Genomic DNA, 22,445 nt, shown 5'->3' with positions numbered 1-22,445 from the left:
AGACAGCTAGTCCTGGAGGCATTGCTGAAGGAAGTAAAATTAGGACCCAAACCAAAAGCAAGTACACCACAGAGAGCGGGTGGGAAATGTTTAAGAAGTATTACCACGCATGGACAACATAAAAGAGAAACATACATGTTTAAACATTTTTATTTAAAGTTATAGAAACTGAATCCATAAGTATTGCAGGGACCGTGAAGCTTGGGCACGTGTCTAATCTAGGCAGCTGCGTTAGAAGGAACAGTGCCTTCCTAAAGCACACCCCCCCCCCCCCCCAAGGCCCTGTCAAAACCATTCTAAGCCGATTGTGTAAGGAACTAATCCAGTGTCATCTCTCCAGCTCCATTTTGTATGTGAACATGAGAAAAAGTGAGGAAGCAAACTGTCAAGGGTCACAGATACTCAATGGAAGGTAATTTTATCAATGACTTTCAGTTTTTTCCCCCTAGAGATCTGAATTCTCTCTAAAGCTTTTAATGCTTTCAAACTTCAACATTAAGATATTTTTTTTTTAATTGCTTCCAGCTGCATTAAAGTTAACTGCCTCATCCTTTTTTCCCACTTCCAAGCTGAAATGTTGGAGGATGCAGACACCCAGAGCCAGGGCGAACATGGACCTCGGAAAAGATCAAGCAGCATTTAGGCAGGGGCAGCTTCGACTAGCGCCAGAAAGTAGGGGTTGGAGAGGGCAACTGGTAGGTGGCGGTTGCTCAAGAGAGAGGTCAGGCGATGTAGGGGAGGGGCTTGGCGGCTGTGGGGCGTCCAGCTTCCAGCCCCCCTCCGCCAAGCGAAGAAATGGAACTTGAGCCCGGGGGGCGTGGCCCGCGCCCCGCCCGCCGCGCTGTCAAAGTCCCCGCGGAGCTCTCGCCACCCGCGCTCAGGACGAGTTTGCAGCTTCGCTCCCGCTCGCCGGCCTCGCTGTAAGTGCCTGGGAGGGTTTGCAGAGGGCGGCGGATGGGGGAGGGGGAAGCCCTGTGTGGGTAGGAGAGAGCCCTGCCACCCTGAAACTTTTCACTTCAACGCTTGCTTGCTTTTCAGTCGATCGCCTTTGAAAGGCAGTCCTGTGTCCACCCCTCTGCAGGTTAAGTTTTCCCATTGCAAACTCCAGGAAAGAAACTTGAGAGAGTGTCTTTTCACGTTTAAGGGATGATTAGTCATTCTTGATTCTCAAGGCCTCTGCTCTGAGTGTGCACCCTTGAACTTTGAGGGGAGGGAAGGGGGAGGAAAGAGGGCCTGCAAATGGTGTGACAAAATGAAGTCTCTCCTTTAAGCCACTTCTGTTCACCCCAAGGGTGTAAAATCCCTCAGCAGCTCTGCTTTCCTGGACAGAGTGGACTTTGTACCTACTGAAAGATAGCGCTCGCTCCTGTGATACTATTCTAGACAAGTGACTGGAAAGCTAAGGATGAAACTCTCTGGAAGGTTCTCAGCTCCCTAGTCAGGAGGGGGGGGAGTCTCCTGGAAGAAGTAAAGGAGCGAGGGAACTTTTGGGAGTTAAATATTTGGGAGATATTCTGGCTATCCCTGGGCCAGGGCAGCAGAGAGAAGATACCCTGGTCATTTCAGTCTCCCTTTTCCCCTTGATCTAGTCCCAAGGCCTCTTGAGAGTCCAGTGCCACTTTTGGTGTCTCTTTTCTCGGTTGCTTTCTCTCCAAATGAGTGCCAAGTGGTCTCTAATCTTGCACTGATGTAGGGCCTTGAAAACTTCCCCAGGTCCCTCAGGAACAGCCTTAAATGGTCAAGCCTGGAGCCCCCAGGACCCTGGGCAGCTCAATACCAAGTGCCTTTTGCCTCCCCTGGGGCTTCAGTTCCTGGGAGCTCAGATGATATTGGGCTTTGCTGTTCTCTACTGTTCCCAGAATAATTGGACTGTATATGTTGATCATATTTGGTCATTTTTTAAAATGGTAAATTGATTGAAATTTGAAAGTTGCTTTCTGTGGCAGTTTAAGTACAGTTTTTTTTTTTTTTTTTAACGGTGTTTTAGAGTGGAGTTTCTTAATCGCTGAAACTGAAAGAGGAAGTCAGTACAGTCCTTTAAGTACTGCCTCACCTCACAACCCCCCAGAGCCACCAGCTGTTTGCTCCCAGCCCCTGAGCTCTGAAGCACAGGAGGCCCAGTCTTAGGTGGCCAGGATATTCTAGAACATATAAACAATCTCAGAACTGCGATTTACCTGCTCTGGAACCTCAGTCGCCTGTAAAACAAGGTAAATAATACCTATATCTCACAGGGTACTTGCGAACATTCTTGTGAGCATTACATGAGTAATGTGCAAAGAGTTAGAAGAGCACTGGACTCAGGTACACTTAGAAGGGTTGAGTAAATTAATAAGCTCCTACTTTTGTATGAGCTTCTCTCTCTTCTTTATCTTGTGGTTTCTTTGAGTTGGTTCCCAAAGAGGCAAAATTGCAGAGTCATGGCCTTAAGGATATGTGCCCATTTTTTTTTTTCTGTTTTTTTCAATATTGACACAGACAGGCTGCCATTACAAAAAAAGAAGAGGACTTTGCTCTTTTTGGCCAAAAGCCTGTGAAGAGCACAAGACTGTTCCTCTGATGAGCCTCGACTGTGATAGTACTCTGGGGGCTGGGTGGGAGAAGGGGGGACAAAAGATAGAAATGGAATTTGACAGGAAAAGGTCCCCAAAAGGTCAGAGCTGTCTGGAATTCTTAATCTTGATGGTGACTAACCCACATACTAAACACTTGAGGAAACTGGCTTCCAATCTTGGGCCCTTCAGTGGGAATTTGGGTCATATTACTCACTCTACCTTCCCAACCTTCAGTTTGCTTATTTGTTAAAGGTAGAGACAAATAATATTTGCTGACTACCTTAGAGACTTTCAGAACAATGTAAATGTTTTATTCACAACTTAAAACTGTATCCTGGGTGGCTGGGACAGGACAAAGTAGGAGCTTATTAATTTACCCAATTCTTCTAAGTGTACCTGAGTCCAGTGCTCTTCTAACCACTTTGCACATTACTCATGTAACGCTAACAAGAATGTTCGCAAGAACCCTGTGAGATATAGGTATTATTTACCTTGTTTTACAGGTGACTGAGGATCCAGAGCAGGTAAATCGCAGTTCTGAGTGGCAGGGGGAGATCCTGCAGGCAAGTGCAGAATGCACATGCTCAGACTTTGCTATTTGCAAAAGGATTTACCTCCCCATGCAAGAACTGAACCCTGGACTGTGCCCAGATAGACAGAGATATTCTCTTCCATGCCAGGTGACAATGGGCAAGAAAGGGAACAACACATTGTGCATACATAATTCATCGCTGTCACACTTTCTCTTCCATGATTCTTAACCAAGTTTTATGTTTTTCTCTGCTTACTTTGCTTAGATTGTTTCTATCTCATTCCTGGAATCCTCAAATGCCCTAATAATCTGCCCTCTTGATAATTATTACTGTTTTCCTCTTCCCTGACCATCTTTCCTGGCAGTAATTTTTATTTTAACTGCAGTGCCCAGCTATCATGCAAGCTCAAGGCAACTTAATAACAAATCATTTGCGGAAAAAACAAGTCCAGACCATCACCTTACTCCATAAATGACTTTCATTTTTGATGCTTGACTTTTACTCCCCCTCTCCTGGCCTTCAGCTATGCTGGGAGTGTTGGTCCCAGAGAGGTGCTTCTTGGAACTAGAGGGTGTGATACCAGAGAATCAGCCTTGGCCCGTCTCCCAAGCCACAAGCTTGAGCTTAGCCACATTCCTGGTGGTTGAGAAACTCTCTTTGTGAAATGCCCTTTCAATGTGTGGTTCACATTTAAAGAGAAAGCCTCCCACTGCCCTTTCCTCCAGTTGCTGACATCTTTGTGTTTTGTTCGCACCACAGATCTGGAAGGCTTCCTCTTATTTTCTACGCTTTCATTTTTCACCGAGAGAAAAACAATCTTTGGATTTATTCCATTGTTAAATTAATTTCATTCTGGGAACATTAGTAGATACCCATAGAAACTGTTTTAGTTTCAGAATAATTGCTAAATAGTAACACTTCCAACTTGATAAATGATTCTTAATTTTTTATTATTGTCATCCCCACTGTGTTTCTTCGAATCCCTGTTCAGAAGCATAAGACTAAGGAATCCTTTATTAAGTTAATTACTTTCCATGAGCTGAAAAGAATAGTACAATTTATTTAGTCTTTCACCCCTCTGAATGGTAGACGAAGAGTAGCTTCTTAGAAGTATTACCTGGCTCTGAAAATTTACCCAACATGCTGTGCTTTCAAGGCGCCTGATTCTCGAGGTGGATTAACTTGTTATGTGTGTTTGTTTTGTTTTTTAAAACTAGAATATATAGTTTCTATTTGCCTAAAGTGAAGGATTGCATTTTTAGCCTACCCTTTAAAACAGGGGTCACTTAGGGAGCCTAGGTGTCTTTATCTGCAAAATGGGAATAATGATACCCGCCGTCTGGCTTAATTAGAAGAAATCAGGAGTGCCAGTATTGCCACTGGTCCTTCAGCCCCTGTTAGATGAATCTGAATTAAGCAGTCGGCAGTATCTTGAAAAAAGAAAGTGCAGTGTGCTGAGTATACAGGATGTGGAGTCAGAGACTCAGGTTTCTGTCCCAGATGAACTGCTTAACCTCTCTAATTCCTTTTTTTTTCCATTTGTAAACTGAACATGGTGGTGAGAATCATGATGTTAGCATTATGAAGACTATGTAAGGCAGTGCATATAAAGTACATATTTGGACACATATTTAACTCATGAAATTAATATATATGTACATATGTGATTTAGATAATATTCAACACGTAGACAGCTATATGACCAGTAACAGTGCAGAAAAATATATAAATTTATGGATTACAGGTAGATGGATAAAATGATCACAGTTTGATAGATATCAGTTTAATAAGATTGCATGCAGGTGTGGGGTCAGTCCCCTCCATCCCCACCAAACTTTTCTCAATAGGCCCAGTGTAGACCTCTTGTTACCTTGGTTTGGTATCTAGAGGTCAATCAAGGTCCCAGGTGTATGGGGTGTGGGGGTGTTGTAAGGAGTAGGGTGCTATTTCTTTTACTTAAAGAATCATATTGTTGGGAGCAGCAAGGGCCTGAAGGTTAGAAGAAGCTTCTGCCCTTGCCTAACTTTTTTGCCCTTCCCTAATGGAAGAAATCATCACTTCCTAAGCTTCTGCCCCTTTTTCCAATAGAAAAAGCAATCACTGCTCCCCCTTTTATGACCTACTTTGGGAATCTTAACCAAATCTAGGTTTGTCAGTAAACATGCTCTCTCTAAGAATTTCATCTTTACGCTCAGTGTAAGTCTGAGGTCACCTGCTCCTTGTCTGTCACGTAATGTTTCCCCCTCTTTTTCCTTGATGCCCTAAGTCCCAAATGTAGGATACGTACTTATGGTATGTTTATCATTCTTTAGAATCTACAACCATGTAAATTCTCCATATGTATGTCGTTAAATTGTTTTTCTTTTGCTGATTTGTTTGATGCTGTTTCGACTACTCATACACCTGAGAACTCGGGAGGATGTAGCATGATTTCTTTTGCACCCATTATAGAGATTGAGTTTTAAAGGCAGGAATGGACATCACCTCGAAGAGACAATACTCTGTACTAAGCAAGTTAAATAGCACTTAAGCATGAGTGCAAGAAAAGATTTGTGTTTCTGTGGAAGAGAGAGAGGCAGCAGAGAGCAGGACTGATAATATAGGAGATGATTAAAAAGAATAACTACCAGATCATGGGGGGGGTTCAAATTTTAAGCTATACTCTAAGTTCCCATCTGCTTCATAAACCTTAGTTTTCCACCTGAGAACATGTCCTGTTATAATTTCAATTCCAGACTCAGTTACATTCAGTGCAATATAAAATAACCTAAAGGATTTAATAAAGCTAATCCTTCCTTTATACCTTTTATGAACGTACCATAAATGTCTATTTCTTACCTTGTATTTGTCAGCCTGTTATTTATGTTCCCATTATCCTGCTTTTCCTTCTTCACTTGTGTTAATATTAATGTTGCCTGATCGTGGTGATAATGATGATCATGATAACGGTAAACTAAACTTTAATGAGGGTTTTCCTGAGCCGCATGCTATACTAAATACATTCCACATGTTGTGTCAATTAAATCCTGACAACAATCCTATAAGTGAGAAGCTACTGCATCTTATGATGACATTTAGTCTTCGAGAGGCTAAATCTTTCAACCAAGGTTAATGGTCAAGTGTTGGGACTGGAATTCAAATCGTAGGTTTCTGAAGCAGGACATAATTTAGCACTCTGGCATTCCTAGTCAATGTTAGTGGTGTTGTGATGTATAATATGTAGTTTTGATGTTTCTAAAGAATTCCATCAACTCTGGTCTTGTGTGTCCAATTTGTGCCTCATCTTGATGCAAAAATATGGCATTTTAGCATTTTGCCTGTTTATTTTTGTTTGCAACAGACCTTACGTTTTCATTGTCTCTCCATACTTGTTTGATGTCTTCAAGGTTAATGGTATACAACTAGAAGAAACATAATACTATTTATTTTGAAGTTCTAAATCTCAATGATCATTTTTTTTTCTGCAAATAGCCCAAGCTATTTTAAAGAATAGTGTGGTTAATGCTGCAATATAAGCTTACCAAGTGGCTATCAAGTTATTGGGTTATTTATAGTATCTACTTTTTCCTATCTTGTCTATAGTCATTTTTAAGATCCCAGACCAACATTGCAAAAATGGCTGACATCACCCAGATAATGGAAAATGAAGTGTTCATGGCCTTTGCCTCCTATACAACGATAGTCCTTTCAAAAATGATGTTCATGAGTACTGCGACTGCATTTTATAGAATGACAAAAAAGGTAAGACACATGATGCAGTGTTTTCTTACTTTTAAGAGTTGGAATTCTGGGGCCTCCCCGGTGGTGCAGCGGTTGAGCGCTGGGTTGTGAAGCTGCCCGCTGCCTCTGCAGCGCCGGTTCAATCCCTGGCTGCTCCCCGGCCACCGGAGGAGGGTCCCACATGGCGCGCAGACCTCTCCTGCCGCCCGCTGCTCCCCTCAGCAGTGTACTTCGGTCCTTCTGCCTGCTCTGCTCCCTGCTCTGGCTCTGGTGAATTCTCTCACCCTCCCGCGCTTCTGACTGTACCCAGTGCATGTATAAATCAATCAATCAATCAATCAATCTTCTATAAATAAATAAATAAATCTTAAAAAAAAAAAAGAGTTGGAATTCTGAGAGACAATTTTCTTTTCCCTTTATTATTTTTATAGGTTTGCTAATTGTTTATAGATCTAGATAATTTTGAAATAACAATTTCATACCTCCATATGTGCACACCTTCACTAGTGCGCACACCCCTCCCTCCCCTCGTGCCTCCTCTCTCATCTCCTCTACTAACCAGTATATTTTTCCCAGAATCTAAGAATTATTATTCCACAAATGAGTACCACTAGCTGGTAATTGTCTTTTACTTTTTGACTTCTTTCACTTAGCATAATCACCTCAAGATCAATCCATTTTGTCCCCAAGGAGGTCAGTAGTTGAGTAATTCTATCCAATATATATTCTACAATGTCTTTATTCAGTCATCTGTTGTTGGGCATTTGGGTTTGTTCCATGACTACTTGACTATTGTGAAAAATGCCACTAAATTTACTATTTTTGGTGAAGCCCAGTGACATATTGTTTAATGCTGCAAATAAATGTGTAGTCATTTGGTACAGATGGATCTGATATATTTATGGACGAGGTGCTCTCTCCCTGAAACTGCTAAATGTTTTTTTTTTCTTGTGGTTTTTACCTTTTTGTCATGCTGCTTAGCATGTGAGTTTTCTAAAGTATGAACATTTTCAAGGAAACTATGATTTTTAATCTTGTCAACTAGAGTTTAAAAAGTAGTCATTTTCCAGAGAGTTAGCTGGTGTGTTCAACTCTATGATAGGTCAAAGATAGTACCTTTGGGGATAGAATTAAAGTTTGTTTCCATAATAGAGTCTCTTATGATTGACACAAGGCATGTGAATTTTATGTAATCCTTAAAATGATAATGTTTCTACTCAGCATTGTAAGAATGATGTTTTTAAAAATACAGAGGCCTGGACCTCCCCCGTGGCACAGCGGTTAAACACTGGGTTGCGAAGCTGCCCGCAGCCTCCGCAGCGCTGGTTCGATCCCCGGCTGCTGGGCGAGGATCCCACATGGCGCTCGGACCTCTCCTGCCACACACTGCTCCCCTCAGCAGTGTATTTTGTCAGTCTGCCTGTTCTGTTCCCCGCTTTGGCTCTGGTGAATTCTCTCACCCTCCTGCGCTTCTGACTGTACCCAGTGCTTGTATAAATAAATAAATAAATAAATAAATCTTTCTGAGTTATTTCGCTGAGCATGATCCCTTCTAGCTCCATCCATGTTGCTGCAAACTGCATGTGTTTATCTTTTTGATTGCTGAGTAATATTCCATTGTGTATATGTACCACATTTTCTTGACTCATAGCAGGAATTTAGAAAACCTATATAAGAGATCAGGAAAAAGACTAATCAATAAAAAGCAAAAATTAAAATCAACAAGCAACTATAAACCAGAGACACCCTATGGGGGAGAGAGGTGGGGAAAGGAAGGACTAGAGTCAAAATAAGGGGGGAGATGCAATTGTTTGGGGAATATAACCAGGATGAAAATGCATACATTGTGCAAAGATGAAAAAAGATGTAAGAATTATATAAAATAAAATATTTAAATAATAAATAAATAAATAAATAAATCTTTAAAAAAAATACAGAGGCCTGTGGAAAGTGGTAGAAAGATTATGGAGGATATACCTTGTACTCAACAGGGTTTATAACACAGTGAAGGGGTACAGGTCAACGATTTTCAGCAATGTAATTCCATACATTGGAGGTCACAATCCTCCCTGAGATATTTCCTTTTTACTCCCTTAAGGTATAATTGTTTCCCAAGGATAGATCTATTTAACGAGCTATATACTCACTTATTTAAATCTCTAATGGGGCAAGGCATTAGAGCAGCAGACTATGTCCTCTGGAAACAGCAGTGGCACCAAGGAGAGCAGGAATGAGAAAATAAATTAATTCAGGGCCTCCATGGTGGCTCAGGGGTTAAAGTCAGCGCTATCTAGCTAACACCAGCACTGCAGCATTAGTTCAATCCTCAGCCAGGGAGCTAACCCACATGGCGCAGCAGACCTCTCCTGTCTCACCCACTTCTCTTCTTAGCAGTGTATTTCAGTAGTTCCACCTGTTCTGCTCCCCATTCTGTCTCTGGTGAATCCTCTCAACACGCTCCCCCCCACCTCCTGCCTCACCTCTGGCCTATACCCTGGTTCTTGCATAAATAAATAAAAATAAATCTTTTTTAAAAAGAAATTAATTCAAAATTGTGGAGTGCTGGTGAGACGTGCTACGAGCCATGAAGCTGTCTGTGCACCAGATCATGGAATCACTTTATACAGTTGCCAGAATTGTCATGTAAGTTGGCATTAGTCTCCCCATTTTACAGATGAGGAACTCAAAGTCAGAGAGGTTAAATAGCTTACCCAAGATTATATATCACTAAAGGGTGAGGCTGAAATGCAAAGATTTGGTTTATATCCAAATCTTGCACACTTGCCACTGTAACACACTTATTTACATATTAAAATATATTTATTGAGCATCTAGTGTGTGCTGGCATTTATTTAGAGAACAAGAGAGACACACTTGACCTCAACAGCTCATGCAGAATCGCATCCCTACCCATCAGGTCTTCTCAACTTCTTTATCTGGGATAAATGCTTATATTAAGAAAAATATACTATTTTGAGATTTTTTTAAAAAGATTTATTTATTTATTCATAAAAGAACCATGGTACAGACCAGATGCGTGGGAGGGTGAGAGGATTCACCAGAGACAGAGTGGCGAACAGAACAGGCAGACTGATGAAATACACTGCTGAGGGGAGCAGCGGGCAGCACAGGAGAGGTCTGCCGTGCCATGTGGGACCCTCGCCGGCTGGCCAGGATCGAACTGGCACTGCAGAGGCTTGGGACAGCATCACAGCGCTGTGCTCAACCGCCTGCGCCACCAGGAGAGGTCCTATTTTGAGATTTTTAAGCTTACATTAAGGCCAATTTTGTAGTTCAATTTACATTAGATTATTGATCAGTGGAACATACTTAAATATTTTTTAAATACATGTTTTAAGTTTCAAGGAATGAGAAATCATCTCAAACAGCACAGTCATTGCAAGAAGGAATACATGACCATTTGCTCGAGTTGAGTACATGGTATTAAAGGAAAGTAATATAACCACTTGCATTTCACTTCAACCCAAAGATTTAGTTAATTCAGAAAAAGAAAAGAGGTAACAACAAGGCACTAAATACATTTTCTGCCTTTCACTCTATGCTTCTAGTCTCTTCCATAATATCCTACACCCCTATGTTTCTTGCCTATTCCCTTATATCCTTGGCAGAAAATGTAAGAATTTCAGATGAGCTAATGGATTGGAAATGCTGATACCCTGGAGGGAAAGTGCATCATCATCACTATGATAACTTGCCACCTTGCCACCATAATAGTCGGTGGTGACTAGGAATTATGCCCTTTTTTTCCATTTTTTTTCCTTTTCACCATTTTTATAGATTGGTTTTAATTTAAATTCTGATTTATGTTTCTCTCTTTTAAAATTTCACACTGCTAATAAAAACTCAGGCTTAAACTATAGATTCTCTCCTATCTTTCTGTGTTTGATCTATTGCTCCAAATTTTCTTTCCATAAAGACCAATCTGAATGCCTGCATTTCTTCCATTAAAATGCAAATAACTTGTGAAGTAATATGCCCCTGTGTTATTTAGTATTTGAAATAACTTTTGCCCCTTGGTATTTGATATAGGTTTTTGCCAACCCAGAAGACTGTGCAAGCTTTGGCAAAGGAGAAAATGCCAAGAAGTACCTTCGGACAGATGACAGCGTGGAACGTGTACGAAGGTAAACCCACTATCACCTGCAATTATTTTCTCCATCAAACAATTTTGGACAAGGAGTTCAGTGAGAATGTTGGGGTCTTGATGACGAAAGAAAAGTCAGTTATCTTACCTAGTCCGCCTAATAATCATAAGAAATTAGGGCTCTAAAAGTCTCCAACTCTTGCTGCAATTGCACATATTGTTACATTTGGCTATATTTTACATGCATTTTGTTGAGGTTAGTGATTTTGTTCTGTATAGCGATATATAATAAGTAATCACAGATAAGTAAATGGTAGATTTTGTCATTTTGTCATGTTTCACCAGAGCTAGTGTTTAAGAGTAGGTATTTTTTTGCATAAGATGCAAAATATGAACTTGGAAGTATCTCCTCTCTCTCCTTGTAGATAATGTTTAATGTACTGAAAATTAATCTACACAGCCTCTTATCAATACAATTAAGATACTTATTTTAAAGAATGTTGGATCCTAGTTCTTGATGTCATAATCCTTGTCATGAAGTCATGTAAATTAAAAAGAAATTATTTTTTACCATTACTGAGGTATAATTGACAAAATGGTAAGATATGATTTGATTTACATATACATCATAAAATAATTCTCCCATGGAGTTAATTAAGACATCCATTACTGCATGTATTTACACCCCCACCTTTTTTTTTTTTTTTTTGGTGAGAACATTTCAGTTCTATGCTCAGCAGTTATACAGTACAGTGCTAACTGTAGTTGCCACGTTACACTTAAGATCCTCAGACCTTATTCCTCTTATAATTGAAATTTATACTCTTTCATCTATGCTTAGCCCCTGGTGACTACTTTTCTGCTGTTTATCTATGAGTTTTACTTATTTTTTCCTTTTTAGATGCCTTAGATATGTGATACTATATAGTATTTGTCTTTCTCTTTCCTGTTTTTTCACTTAGCATCATACCCTCCAGGTTCACCCAGGTTGTAGCAAGTGACAAGATTTCTTTCTCCACTCAATATAGTGTTCTTCCCAAACTGATCTGCAGACTTAATGCAATCTCTTTCCAAATCCCAATGGGTTAAACTGTTGCATTTGCTTTGGAAATATTTTGTTGAGAAGTTTTATATCTATTATCAGGGATAATGACCTGTAATTTTCTTTTCATTTAGTGCATATAGTGGCCTTGTGTGGCTTTGGCATCAGGGTAATAAATGTGGAAATATTCTTTTTTCTCTCTCTATCCTTTTTTTTTTTTTTTTGCAAGAGGGTGAAAAGATTGATACTAAGTCTTTAAATATTTGTTGGAACTCACCAATGAAGCCAGCTGGTCGTGGACTTTTGTCGTTGGAGTTTTTTGATTACCTTCTCAATCTTCTTTCTAATAATAATCTGTTCACACTCTGTTTCTTAATCATTGATCTTGCTAGGTTGTACATTTTTAAGAATTTATCTTTTCCTTCTAGGTTGCCCAATTTGTATATTGCCTCTAATTTGTATATTGTATATTGCCTCTAATTTGTATATTGTCTCTAATGAGCCTTCATATTTCTGTGGTATTGGCTAGATTTCTCCATTCTACTTTATTGAATTCTCTCTCTCTTTTTTTTTCCTGGCAAATCTAGCTGCAAGTTTGTCTAATTTGTTTTTCTTTTCTTTTCTTTTAATTTATTTTTTAAACATTTTTTATTTTGTTAATTTTATTTTACATCATTCTTCCTTTTTGTACAATGCAAAACCAGCTCTTAGTTTCCCTGATCTGTTCTATTATCTCTTTGGTCTCTATTTCATCTAAGTACTCTCTTAATATTTGCCATTTTCTTCCTTTTACTAATGTTAGCCTTCATCTGTTCTTTTTCTACTTCCTTGAGTTATAAAATTAGGTTTTTTATTTGAAATCATTCTTTTTTCTCTAATGTAGGGTTTGTCACTATAAACTTGCCTTTTAGAAATGCTTTTGTTGCATTCCGTAGTTTTTAAATGTTGTGTCTGTCCTCATTTGTTTCACGATATATTTTAATTTCTCCTGATTTATTATTTGACCCATTGGATGTTCGGTAGCATGATGTTTAATCTCCACATAGTTATGAATTTTCTAATTTTCTTCTTAAAATTGCTTTCAAATTTCATGCTGCTGTGGTTGGAATAGATGCTTGATATAATTTTCAAATGTCTTAAATATAGTAAGGCTTGTTTTGGTCTGTCCTGGATCATGTTCCTCATGTGCTTGAGAAGAATGTATATTCTGCTGCTTTTGCATGAAATACTGTAAATGTCTGTTAAGTCCATTGGACTGGTTTGTAGTTTGAATCCAATGTACTCTGTTGATTTTCTCTGGATGATCTGTTCATCGTTGAAAGTGGGGTATAGATGTCCCTATTGTTATTTCTCCTTCAGTTCTGTTAATATTTGCTTTATATATTCATATGCGCCTATATTGGATGTATAAATATTTGCTGATGTTATATCCTTTGTGGAAATGCCCTCTTTTATTATTATCAATCTTTTCATACTCTTGGTACAGTATTTGCCTTAAAGTCTGCTTTGTTTAATATAAATACAGTTAGCCATTGAACAATGTGGAGGCTACGTGTGCTGACCCCCTGTTTGGTTAAAATTACACATCTAAATTTTTGAATCCCCAAAACTTAGCTATTAAGAGCCCACTGTTTACCTGAAGCCTTACTGATAACATGAAATCCATTAATAAATATTTTTTGTTATCTGTATTATATATTTTATTTTTATATTAAAATAAGGTATAAAAAAGAAAATTTTAGTAAGAAAATCTTAAGGAAGGGAAAATATTTACAAGATCTATTTACAAGAAATTTCTTCTAAATGGACCCACATAGTTCAAACCTGTGTTGTTCAAGGGTCAACTGTATAGCTATTCTGCTGGCTTTTGACTTACATTTGCATGAAATATTTTTTCCATATCTTTACTTTCCATCTGTATGGAAAGGGAGGATTGCAGTCAAGACCTAGCAGAAGCTGAACCTTCACACAGCAGCTGGAAAAGTACAGAGTAAATCCCCTTCCAGGGAGAAGCCAGGATTTGGGTGTTTTTACCTGTTCCCTCTGTGCTGGGCTCACATGTGTAGCTGTTGTGAGAGGGTGCCCCTGCACCCATTAACAATGCTTCTTTATTTACTACAGAAGGAAGTCCTGTTGATTCCTTGCTCCCTGGGATAAAATCAGACACCAGATGTGTGTCGATTGGAAACCCACTCTCATATAGCAGCTTTTAAAGTGTCCAAATGGATCCCTTTCAGGAAAAGACTGGAAGATAGACAAATTTGCCTGTTTCCTCTGTGCTAAGCCCTGGAGAGATAACCATTTAAGAACCCCTTTTTTTTCTCCGCTGTTTGGGATTTGAGAATGGAAACCCTGTTTGCTATCAGATCTAGGACATCCAGGGAGTGCTCGCAAACATCTGGGGTACAGCTGTGCTAGCAAAAATCTTTGTTAGGGTGCTAGCAAAAATCTGGGTTATAGCTGTGTATTCAAGCCTTTTCCAGGGAAATACAAGTGACTTCGGATGGACTACAGATGGTTGGTAAGGTAGATGTCAGTTTCTCCATTTCTGGGTACACTGCAGCCAGGCCCTACATGTGTGCTAGTTTAGAAACATTACCCTCAGACAGCAGGTCTCAAATGTAGATGGACGGACACCTTTCAGGGACAGACTGGTAGGCAAAATTGCCCGCTCTCTATGTGCTGTGCATGGCCACAGCAAGTCTTGTGCACCTGTTAACTTTTTGTATTTACTATAATCGTGTGGGTCTCATTGATGCAATCCTCCTCAGCTTTCAGACTTAGGTGATTTGGAAGCCTGTCCTTTAGATGGGAGTCATAAATGTTAGGGCACTAAATATGGAATCCAAACCCTGCTCTTTGGGGAGAAGCTGGTAGTTGAGAATTCCCTCCCAATTTTATGATACTGTGCCGGGAGTTGGGATTTATAGCAGGAGTGTGTCTCAACCTTTCCTACCCCTTTCATTGTAGGTTATTTGTTTTATTGACTGTTTCTTTGCGTAGGAGTTGCTCAGCTAGTTTCTGGATTTCTTTCAGAAGTAACTGCTCCATGAATAGCTCTGCATTCAGTGTATCTTTGGAAAGATTAGAATTCCGGAACCTCCTATGTTCCATCTTGGTTGACTTTTCCCCCCTACTCCCACCGTTAAATTTTTTGTTATTGATATTCTATTATCAATCCATTAGTTAGCTTTTCCTAATAAAAAATAATCGAAATAATATTGCATCTTCTAACCTAATATTTTCTGATGCTTATCCAAACTAGATGATACAATTCATGTTAGGCACATTTCAAAAAGTAGGCAAAGTTACATAAAATTAAAGAAACTGTAGACAAGATTGTTTTAGCTACACTAAACATACAGATATTTAGTTTTCTGATGAATATTTAATATAGAAAACATCAAGCATATATTTGAGTAACTTCCCCAATTTGGTGAGTGTGAATAGATAGTGGAATGGAGACTGGAGGAAAATAATTTTATTTCTATAATTCAAATGTCATCTGGATTCTCTCATCTCTTTAGGATTTAGATAACAGCATTACCCCTTTTTTATCTCCTATAGAAATCTGAGGTGACCCTAACACTTCTGTAGATTTCTTTATGGCATATAGTCTCAAGTTGAACTCTAGCTGGGTTCCCCTATTTGTGCATGTTTGTAAACTCTGCAAACATGCAGAGTTTTGTTAGGCTCATGCAAACTTAGCCTCTTTCTCGAGTCCCTTGACAAATCAACTGAAAAAAATTACTAGAAATAGAGTTGAATAAATTGAGGTGCAGAGGTGTTCACACTATGTCAACACAAACTGTTCAAGTTGTGTGATAGACTTTGTTCTCTGCCAGTGTCCTCCACATCCTTCCACTGGGAGGTTGCACTGTGCCTTCTTCACCTCAAGTAATACCCAGAGTTACTTCATTATATGGATTGTTGCCTCGTGGACTCTTCTGCTCTGCCAGTACCAAAATTAAATTCAGATGCTTTACTTATGCAAAAGTATTTAACTTCAACTTATTTATCATGCAGGAATGTTTTTCTTCTAAGAGGAAGTCTGCAGATAGAATATTATTTTAACTTTGGCTTCACTTAGTTACATGTTTGCTTTTGCGGCAGTCCTACTGAGTAAATCAGCCAGTGCTAAAAATTATGCCAATAATATGGATCTAAAATAGTTTAAAACAAAGAATTTAGTGTGAAATTTACAAACACTATCACAAGAGAAATCATAAGTCTTAATACAATGAAAAACATTAGAATTTGGCAAAGATGAATAAAGTTTTGTTGGGTTACCAGAACCATTAAAGAGACATCAAGCAGTTTAAAGCTTTGCCTTGTCCTTTCTGTGCATCGCCTCCTATGCAGGCATCCCAGATGATGCTAATCATAACCCTGTGGTCATAAAATTGCCTAGGACTTGAAAATGTTAACATTTTAACCCTCAGTACTACCTGTAAGATTGAAAGGAGATTCAAGTCCCATGTGAGAAAGCTTAACAAAAGATATTTTATTTTGGGATTTTAGATTCTTCCCAGCGTCTCCTTTCTCGTGTCCTAATTCCACCCACCCTGTGTCCATGAGATAGTTCTTCCCAAGGAGAAAGCCATTATATAAGCAGATCTAGTCAAGTTATGAACAAATAAGTAACATTTCAGTAAGAACAATTGACCTTTGCTGTGAAAGGAGTTGGTGTCCTTGAGATGCTGTGATTGTGTGCACAGTGCCCCCTGGTGATCCGACACCGGCTTCTCAGTGTGGCAAGGGAAGAGTTGCCAAGAAAGACAAGGGTTCTGGTTTCCTGTTGTAATTTTTGAGTCCTTACTGGACTCATCAAAAAAGTTCCTAGTAGCAACTTGCTTTTGGAGATTCTTTTAAGAGATGTATTTTCCAGAATCTCTTTTTATTTTTATCTAGACATTTTAATACGTTTTTCTTATTTCAGCATGTAATGGTAAAGATGTTTCTATTAGCATATTCCAGGGACTGAATGGGGCTACAGATAAAATGACAGGCATGCTTCCAGGTATGCTATATTCAGAAAATTAACACATACATATTTGTGACAATTATTTAAAGACATAAGGTAATATGTCTTGAAAATAGTATATATAATTGTAAGTTGAGTTTTGGACAGGTACAAATCAGTGATGGTTAAAAGGCATTTTGCCTGTTTATTTAATCCTATCTCATCTTGTTTTAGAAAGAATTCAAGAGTATATCCATGCAGTATAACACAATAAAAAGAAAGTTGTAAGGCATTCAGGTCAGCTGGAGAAATAAAGGGAACCATTCAAAGAAAATAACTGAGGGCTTAGGTTTCGTATTGAGGGAAGAGAAAGACATTTTGAATACACAGCCTGCAAAGGAAGAGCAACCTCCTCACTGAGCGCTTCAGTGGAGACTGGGTGATAATCCCAGGGGATTGTGCCAAGGGACAGCAACATGGGCTAGGAGTTGAAGTAGGTGACTAGCCTTCTAGCCCCAATGCATGAATAAATCATTTTTTGAGAGGTGATTGGGTGTGTCTCACGGTCACCAGTTCTACTGAGATGCTGCTATAAATGAACTTTAAGACCGAGTTTCCAAAAGCATGTTGTAATTAGAGAATGATGTAAAGCAGTTTCCCGCTAGGGTTAAATTTGTGCAGTTTGAAATATAATTTCCTAAGATATAGGAATATTTCATGAAGGAAGAACATGAAGGCTAGTAGGAGATGGAAGGAGAAATTGGAGAGGAGAAATCATGTCAATTTAGAAAAGTTCCTTCTAGGCATTTGGACATAAGACTCTATGCTGAGAACGAAGCATTCTGGCTGGATAAGGGAGTCAGAAAAAGACTAGTGTGAAACTCCTTTTGCTGCTGGCCAACTCTTGACAATTCTCAAAGGACCCTGGTAACTCTGATCCAGGTCAGGTTGATGCTGAGATCTCAGTGGCTCTGATCTGAGGGAGGGAGGTGTGGCTTGAACCCCATGAGCACTGAGCAGAGCTGGAAGGGAGATATGCTGCAGCGCAAGCTTGTGCCAAGAGGCATTTGTCCAAAGGATAAAGTGGGAACACAAAATCTTGGTTCTGAGAGGTAGATCCATGTAAAAAATGTCATCATACATAAAGGCTGATATCCACTAATAGCCGATATTAGTAGTCATCTAGAAATAGCACAAAAGTGAAGGAAGCTGTACTATCAGGTGAGCTGTGGTTGGAGCAGAGAGGCTTACAGTGGATGTGTGATGTTGACCTAGAGCAGGTGCTTATGAGGTAAGGTATGCCTAGGGCAGGTTCTAGAAAGACCACCTTTTAAATCAACTAACTTAGAGAGGATGAGGGTAGGTTGATGACATGCCTTATTAGGACAATGAGGAGTATTATCTGTAAGAACATTTTGGGGGTGGAGGAAAGGGAGAGCACTGGAAAGGAGAAATAGAATAGAGAGAGGGTGGCTAGAAAAAATGGTGGGTTCAGTAAGATTAAAGGAAAACTTGACTTTCCTAACCTTTTCCCCCAGGAAGCTCTTGCCACTTTTTCTTAAGGTTTTGTTTAATTTTTTTTAATTTATTTATGCATACAAGAGCTGAGGTACAGGCCAGAGGTGTGGGGGTGAGAGGATTCACTAGAGACAGAGTGGAGAACAGAACAGGCAGATTGACTGAAATCCACTGCTGAGGGCAGCAGCAGGCCACTCAGGACAGATCTGCTGTGCCATATGGGTAGCTCCCTTGCCCGGGATCGAACTCATGCTGCAGTGGCTATGGATAGCTTCATAGGTTGCATCTTAACACCTTGTGCCAGCAGGGAGGCCCCTAAAGATTTATTTTTATTTATTTATGTATATAAGAACTAGGGTATAAACCAGAGGTGTAGGGGGTGAGACAATTCACTAGAGTGGGGAGCAGAGTGGGAAACAGAACAGGCAGATTGACTGAAATACACTGCTGAGGGGAGCATTGAGCGAGACAGGAGAGGTCTGCTGTGCCATGTGGGTCAGTTCCCTGGCTGGGAATCAAACTCAGTCTGTGGCAGTGATAGTGATGAGCATAACCCCTGAGCAATGGTGGAGGTCCCAGGAAGCTTTTACCTCTTAATGCCCTTGCCTTTCTTTTCTGTTTTAACACTGCATTCTTTTTGCCAGTTGCTTAATGTAGACTTCCAGGTGGGTATTATTTTCCACAGTGTCTCACTTTTATCTTTTCTTAACCAATATTCATATTTCTGTCCTTTTAGAATGTTGTGAGGGAGAAAACTAACATGACCAAGATGGAGGTGGAGATATACCTCTGCTTAAACAATTCAGAGGAGCAAAGCAAATGCCTTCATATAACTGGAGTAGATTCTTCTCTAATAATAACTACTAGTAAATGTCTCCTTTTTGGACAACATGATTCTTAGGAGCCCTTGTGTTGTTGAGAGGGGACAAGGAACACTTACACACTCTGTTTTTGATTCTATTCAGAAACTGGTAGTTCTTGATTTAAATCTTTTTTTTTAATATTTTTTATTTATTTATACAAGAACTGGGGTACAGGCCAGAGGCGTGGGGGGTGAGAGGATTCACCAGAGACAGAGCCGGGATCAGAACAGGCAGATGGGCCAAAAACACTGCTGAGGGGAGCAGTGGGTGAGACAGGAAAGGTCTGCCGCGCCATGTGGTTATCTCCCTGGCCGGCAGGGGAATCAAATCTTGCCAATGTAGTGGTTTGGGTAAATGGGCTAGAATTGTCTCCATAATCATTTCATAGACTAGCAGAACTGAAGAAAGAGTCTTAGAAAGATCATAACTAAAAGGATTTTTGAATTGATAAATGTATGAACTTTAGAAGAAAAAAATGGAGTATCATTATATAGATGTAGTTTTGATATTCTTAGAAGTGTAAATGGTTTATCTATTGTTTGTCAAGATACACTAAAAATAATAAGAAACAAAAATAATGAGATAGTCTAAATAACAGCCAAGTGAGTAAGGAAGCAAAGCAATTTGAGAGAAATAAAATGAATCTTACTGTGCATTTTTAAGATCCACTCACTCTTACATTTAGCTTTAGAAGAAGGGAAATGAATATGTTTCTGCTGATACTTTCTAAAATGAGTGTTTTACTCTCATCTCCTTCCACAGAGCTCACCTGAATGATCTTGAAAACATCGTGCCATTCCTTGGTATTGGCCTTCTGTACTCCCTGAGTGGCCCGGATCTGTCTACAGCCGTTCTCCACTTCAGACTCTTCGTGGGAGCCAGGATCTACCACACAATTTCGTATTTGTTACCCCTCCCCCAGCCAAATAGAGCTTTGGCTTTTTTTGTTGGATATGGAGTGACCCTTTCAATGGCTTACAGTTTGCTGAAGAATAAATTGTACCTGTAAGGAGAAGCCTACAACTCATGAACCAATTATTTTCTGACAATTCTTTATTTTCAATTTATAGTGAATACTTTCTTAGATTTTAAGTAAGGGGGAGCAGAGAAATTAAGAATTGGGGAAAATATATTTTGAATATTAATATCATCAACAGCCTTTATTCTTGTGCACTAGAAATTTAAAATGCTTCAGTCTTTTGTTATATACTGTGTTGTAAATTTTTATTATGATTTGTAACATTCATTTAGAATTTCACATTCTAAATCTATAAAAAGAATGATTTCATGTATTCCAAGCCTACATTTCAATATTGGTGAAATGGGCATATAAATAAAGGATCTAAAGAATAATTTTATTTGGTTTTATTTCTTCCAACTTTTATTTTTAAAGGTTTTGGAAAAGTAGAAAAATAGTTCAGTGACTGTCTACATATCTTCACCTAGATTTACCAATTGCTAACAATTTGCCATCTTAGTTTTAACTCATTTAATCCATGATTTTTCTGAACAGTTTGGAAATAAGTTTGCAGATCTCATGATATTTCACTCCATAATACTACAATATGATCTCCTATAACAAGATAATCTCCAAATCTCCAAAATCCATTTTTAATACCCCATAATTTACTATTAATACAGCAATACCTTTTTTTTAATATTTTATTTTATATAATTCTTACATCATTTTTCATTTTTGCACAATGTATGCATTTTTATTTTGGTTATATTTCCCATACAATTGCACCCTCCCCCCTTATTTTGACCCTAATCCTTCCTCTTCCCTCCCCTCACTGCACCCCTCCCCACCCCCATAGTGTGTCTCTGGTTTATAGTTGCTTGTTGATTTTGATTTTTACTTTATTATAATTAGTCTTTTTCCTGGTCCCTTATTCAAATTTTCTAAATTCCTGCTATGAGTGAGACTATCTGGTATTTTTCTTTTTCTTTCTGGCTTAATTCGCTGAGCATGATCCCTTCTAGCTCCATCCATGTTGCTGCAAACTGCATGTATTTATCTTTTTTGATTGTAATACAGCAATACTTTTAATATGTAGTCATTACTTGAATTCCTCCAATTTTCCCAATAATATCTTTTATAACTATTTTGGTTTTGATCCAGAAATTAAACAAAGACCAACACTACATTCTACTATCATTCCCAGCTTTCAATAAAACAGAAGCATTCTTTCGTTATTTTTTTTCTTTTATATAATTGGCATTTTTTTTGAAGAGTATGGGTTGGTTGGTTCACAGACCTTGACTTGTCTTTGTCTTATTTATTATCTTTTCATTCTTAGATTCAGATAAGCCACTTTTGGTCATGTGTCCTTCACATTACAGTATATCATAAATATATAATCTCAGAATGCCACATTATTGTGATGTAAAATTTGATCCACTTAGGAAGATAGTATCACCAGATTGGCCATCATCGTAAAGGTATCTTTACACCTTTGTAATCATATGTGGAATAATAAATTGAGAATGTTCCTCAGACTTAGACCAAACATCCAGTGATACTTCATTTTGCTTCTACATTAAAACATGAATATGTAAACATAAAAATTCACAATAGGGCCTCCCCTGGTGGCGCAGTGGTTGAGCGCTGGGCTGCGAAGCTGCCGCGGTCTCTGCAGCACCAGTTCCATCCCCGTCCCACATGGCACGCAGACCTCTCCTGCCCCCTGCTGCTCCCCTCAGCAGTGTACTTCATCAGTCTGCCTGTTCTGCTCCCCTCTGGCTCTAGTGAATTCTCTCACCCTCCTGCGCTTCTGACTCTACCCAGTGCTTGTATAAATAAATAAATAAATCTTTAAAAAAAAAATTCACAATAGATGTATAAGTACACAAACCTACAAGCACAAATAAGTCATATAAATTTCATCTTTTTTTGTCTTAAGTGGAATTATGTGTATTTATAATAAAGAATGATCTTTGAAAATATCAATATTTTTCTTATGCTTCCCATCCAATTTATATTATTAGTTTTCTTTCTATGTCTTCATTAGTCTTAATTTTCAATATATCTCTCTTTAATTGGGCTTTTAGTAGGCCTCATAATTGTTGACTTAGGTTACCACACAAGGGAACAGTCATTGTGTAATGTTTGCGGTTTCATATTTGATCAACTCTTTAATCTTTGA

At 38.8% G+C, this 22,445-nt stretch overlaps 1 protein-coding gene across 1 annotated transcript; it reads left to right on the top strand.

The window, feature by feature from the left end:
- Window positions 1-909: 909 nt before the first annotated feature.
- On the top strand, window positions 910-20,308 carry MGST1 (microsomal glutathione S-transferase 1; the record flags this gene model as incomplete). The annotated part of the gene is made up of 4 exons (XM_084254770.1): window positions 910-920; window positions 6,671-6,829; window positions 10,859-10,953; window positions 20,062-20,308. Exons 2-4 carry the CDS (start codon window positions 6,704-6,706, stop codon window positions 20,306-20,308), a joined length of 468 nt encoding a protein of 155 aa, XP_084110896.1. The 5' UTR covers window positions 910-920; window positions 6,671-6,703.
- Between the last annotated feature and the right edge of the window lie 2,137 nt (window positions 20,309-22,445).

Source organism: Talpa europaea (assembly GCF_964194135.1).
Source record: "Talpa europaea genome assembly, chromosome: 15".
NCBI lineage: Eukaryota > Metazoa > Chordata > Mammalia > Eulipotyphla > Talpidae > Talpa > Talpa europaea.
The sequence above is the reverse complement of the archived record's forward strand: the minus strand, read 5'-3'. Positions and strand labels throughout refer to the sequence as shown.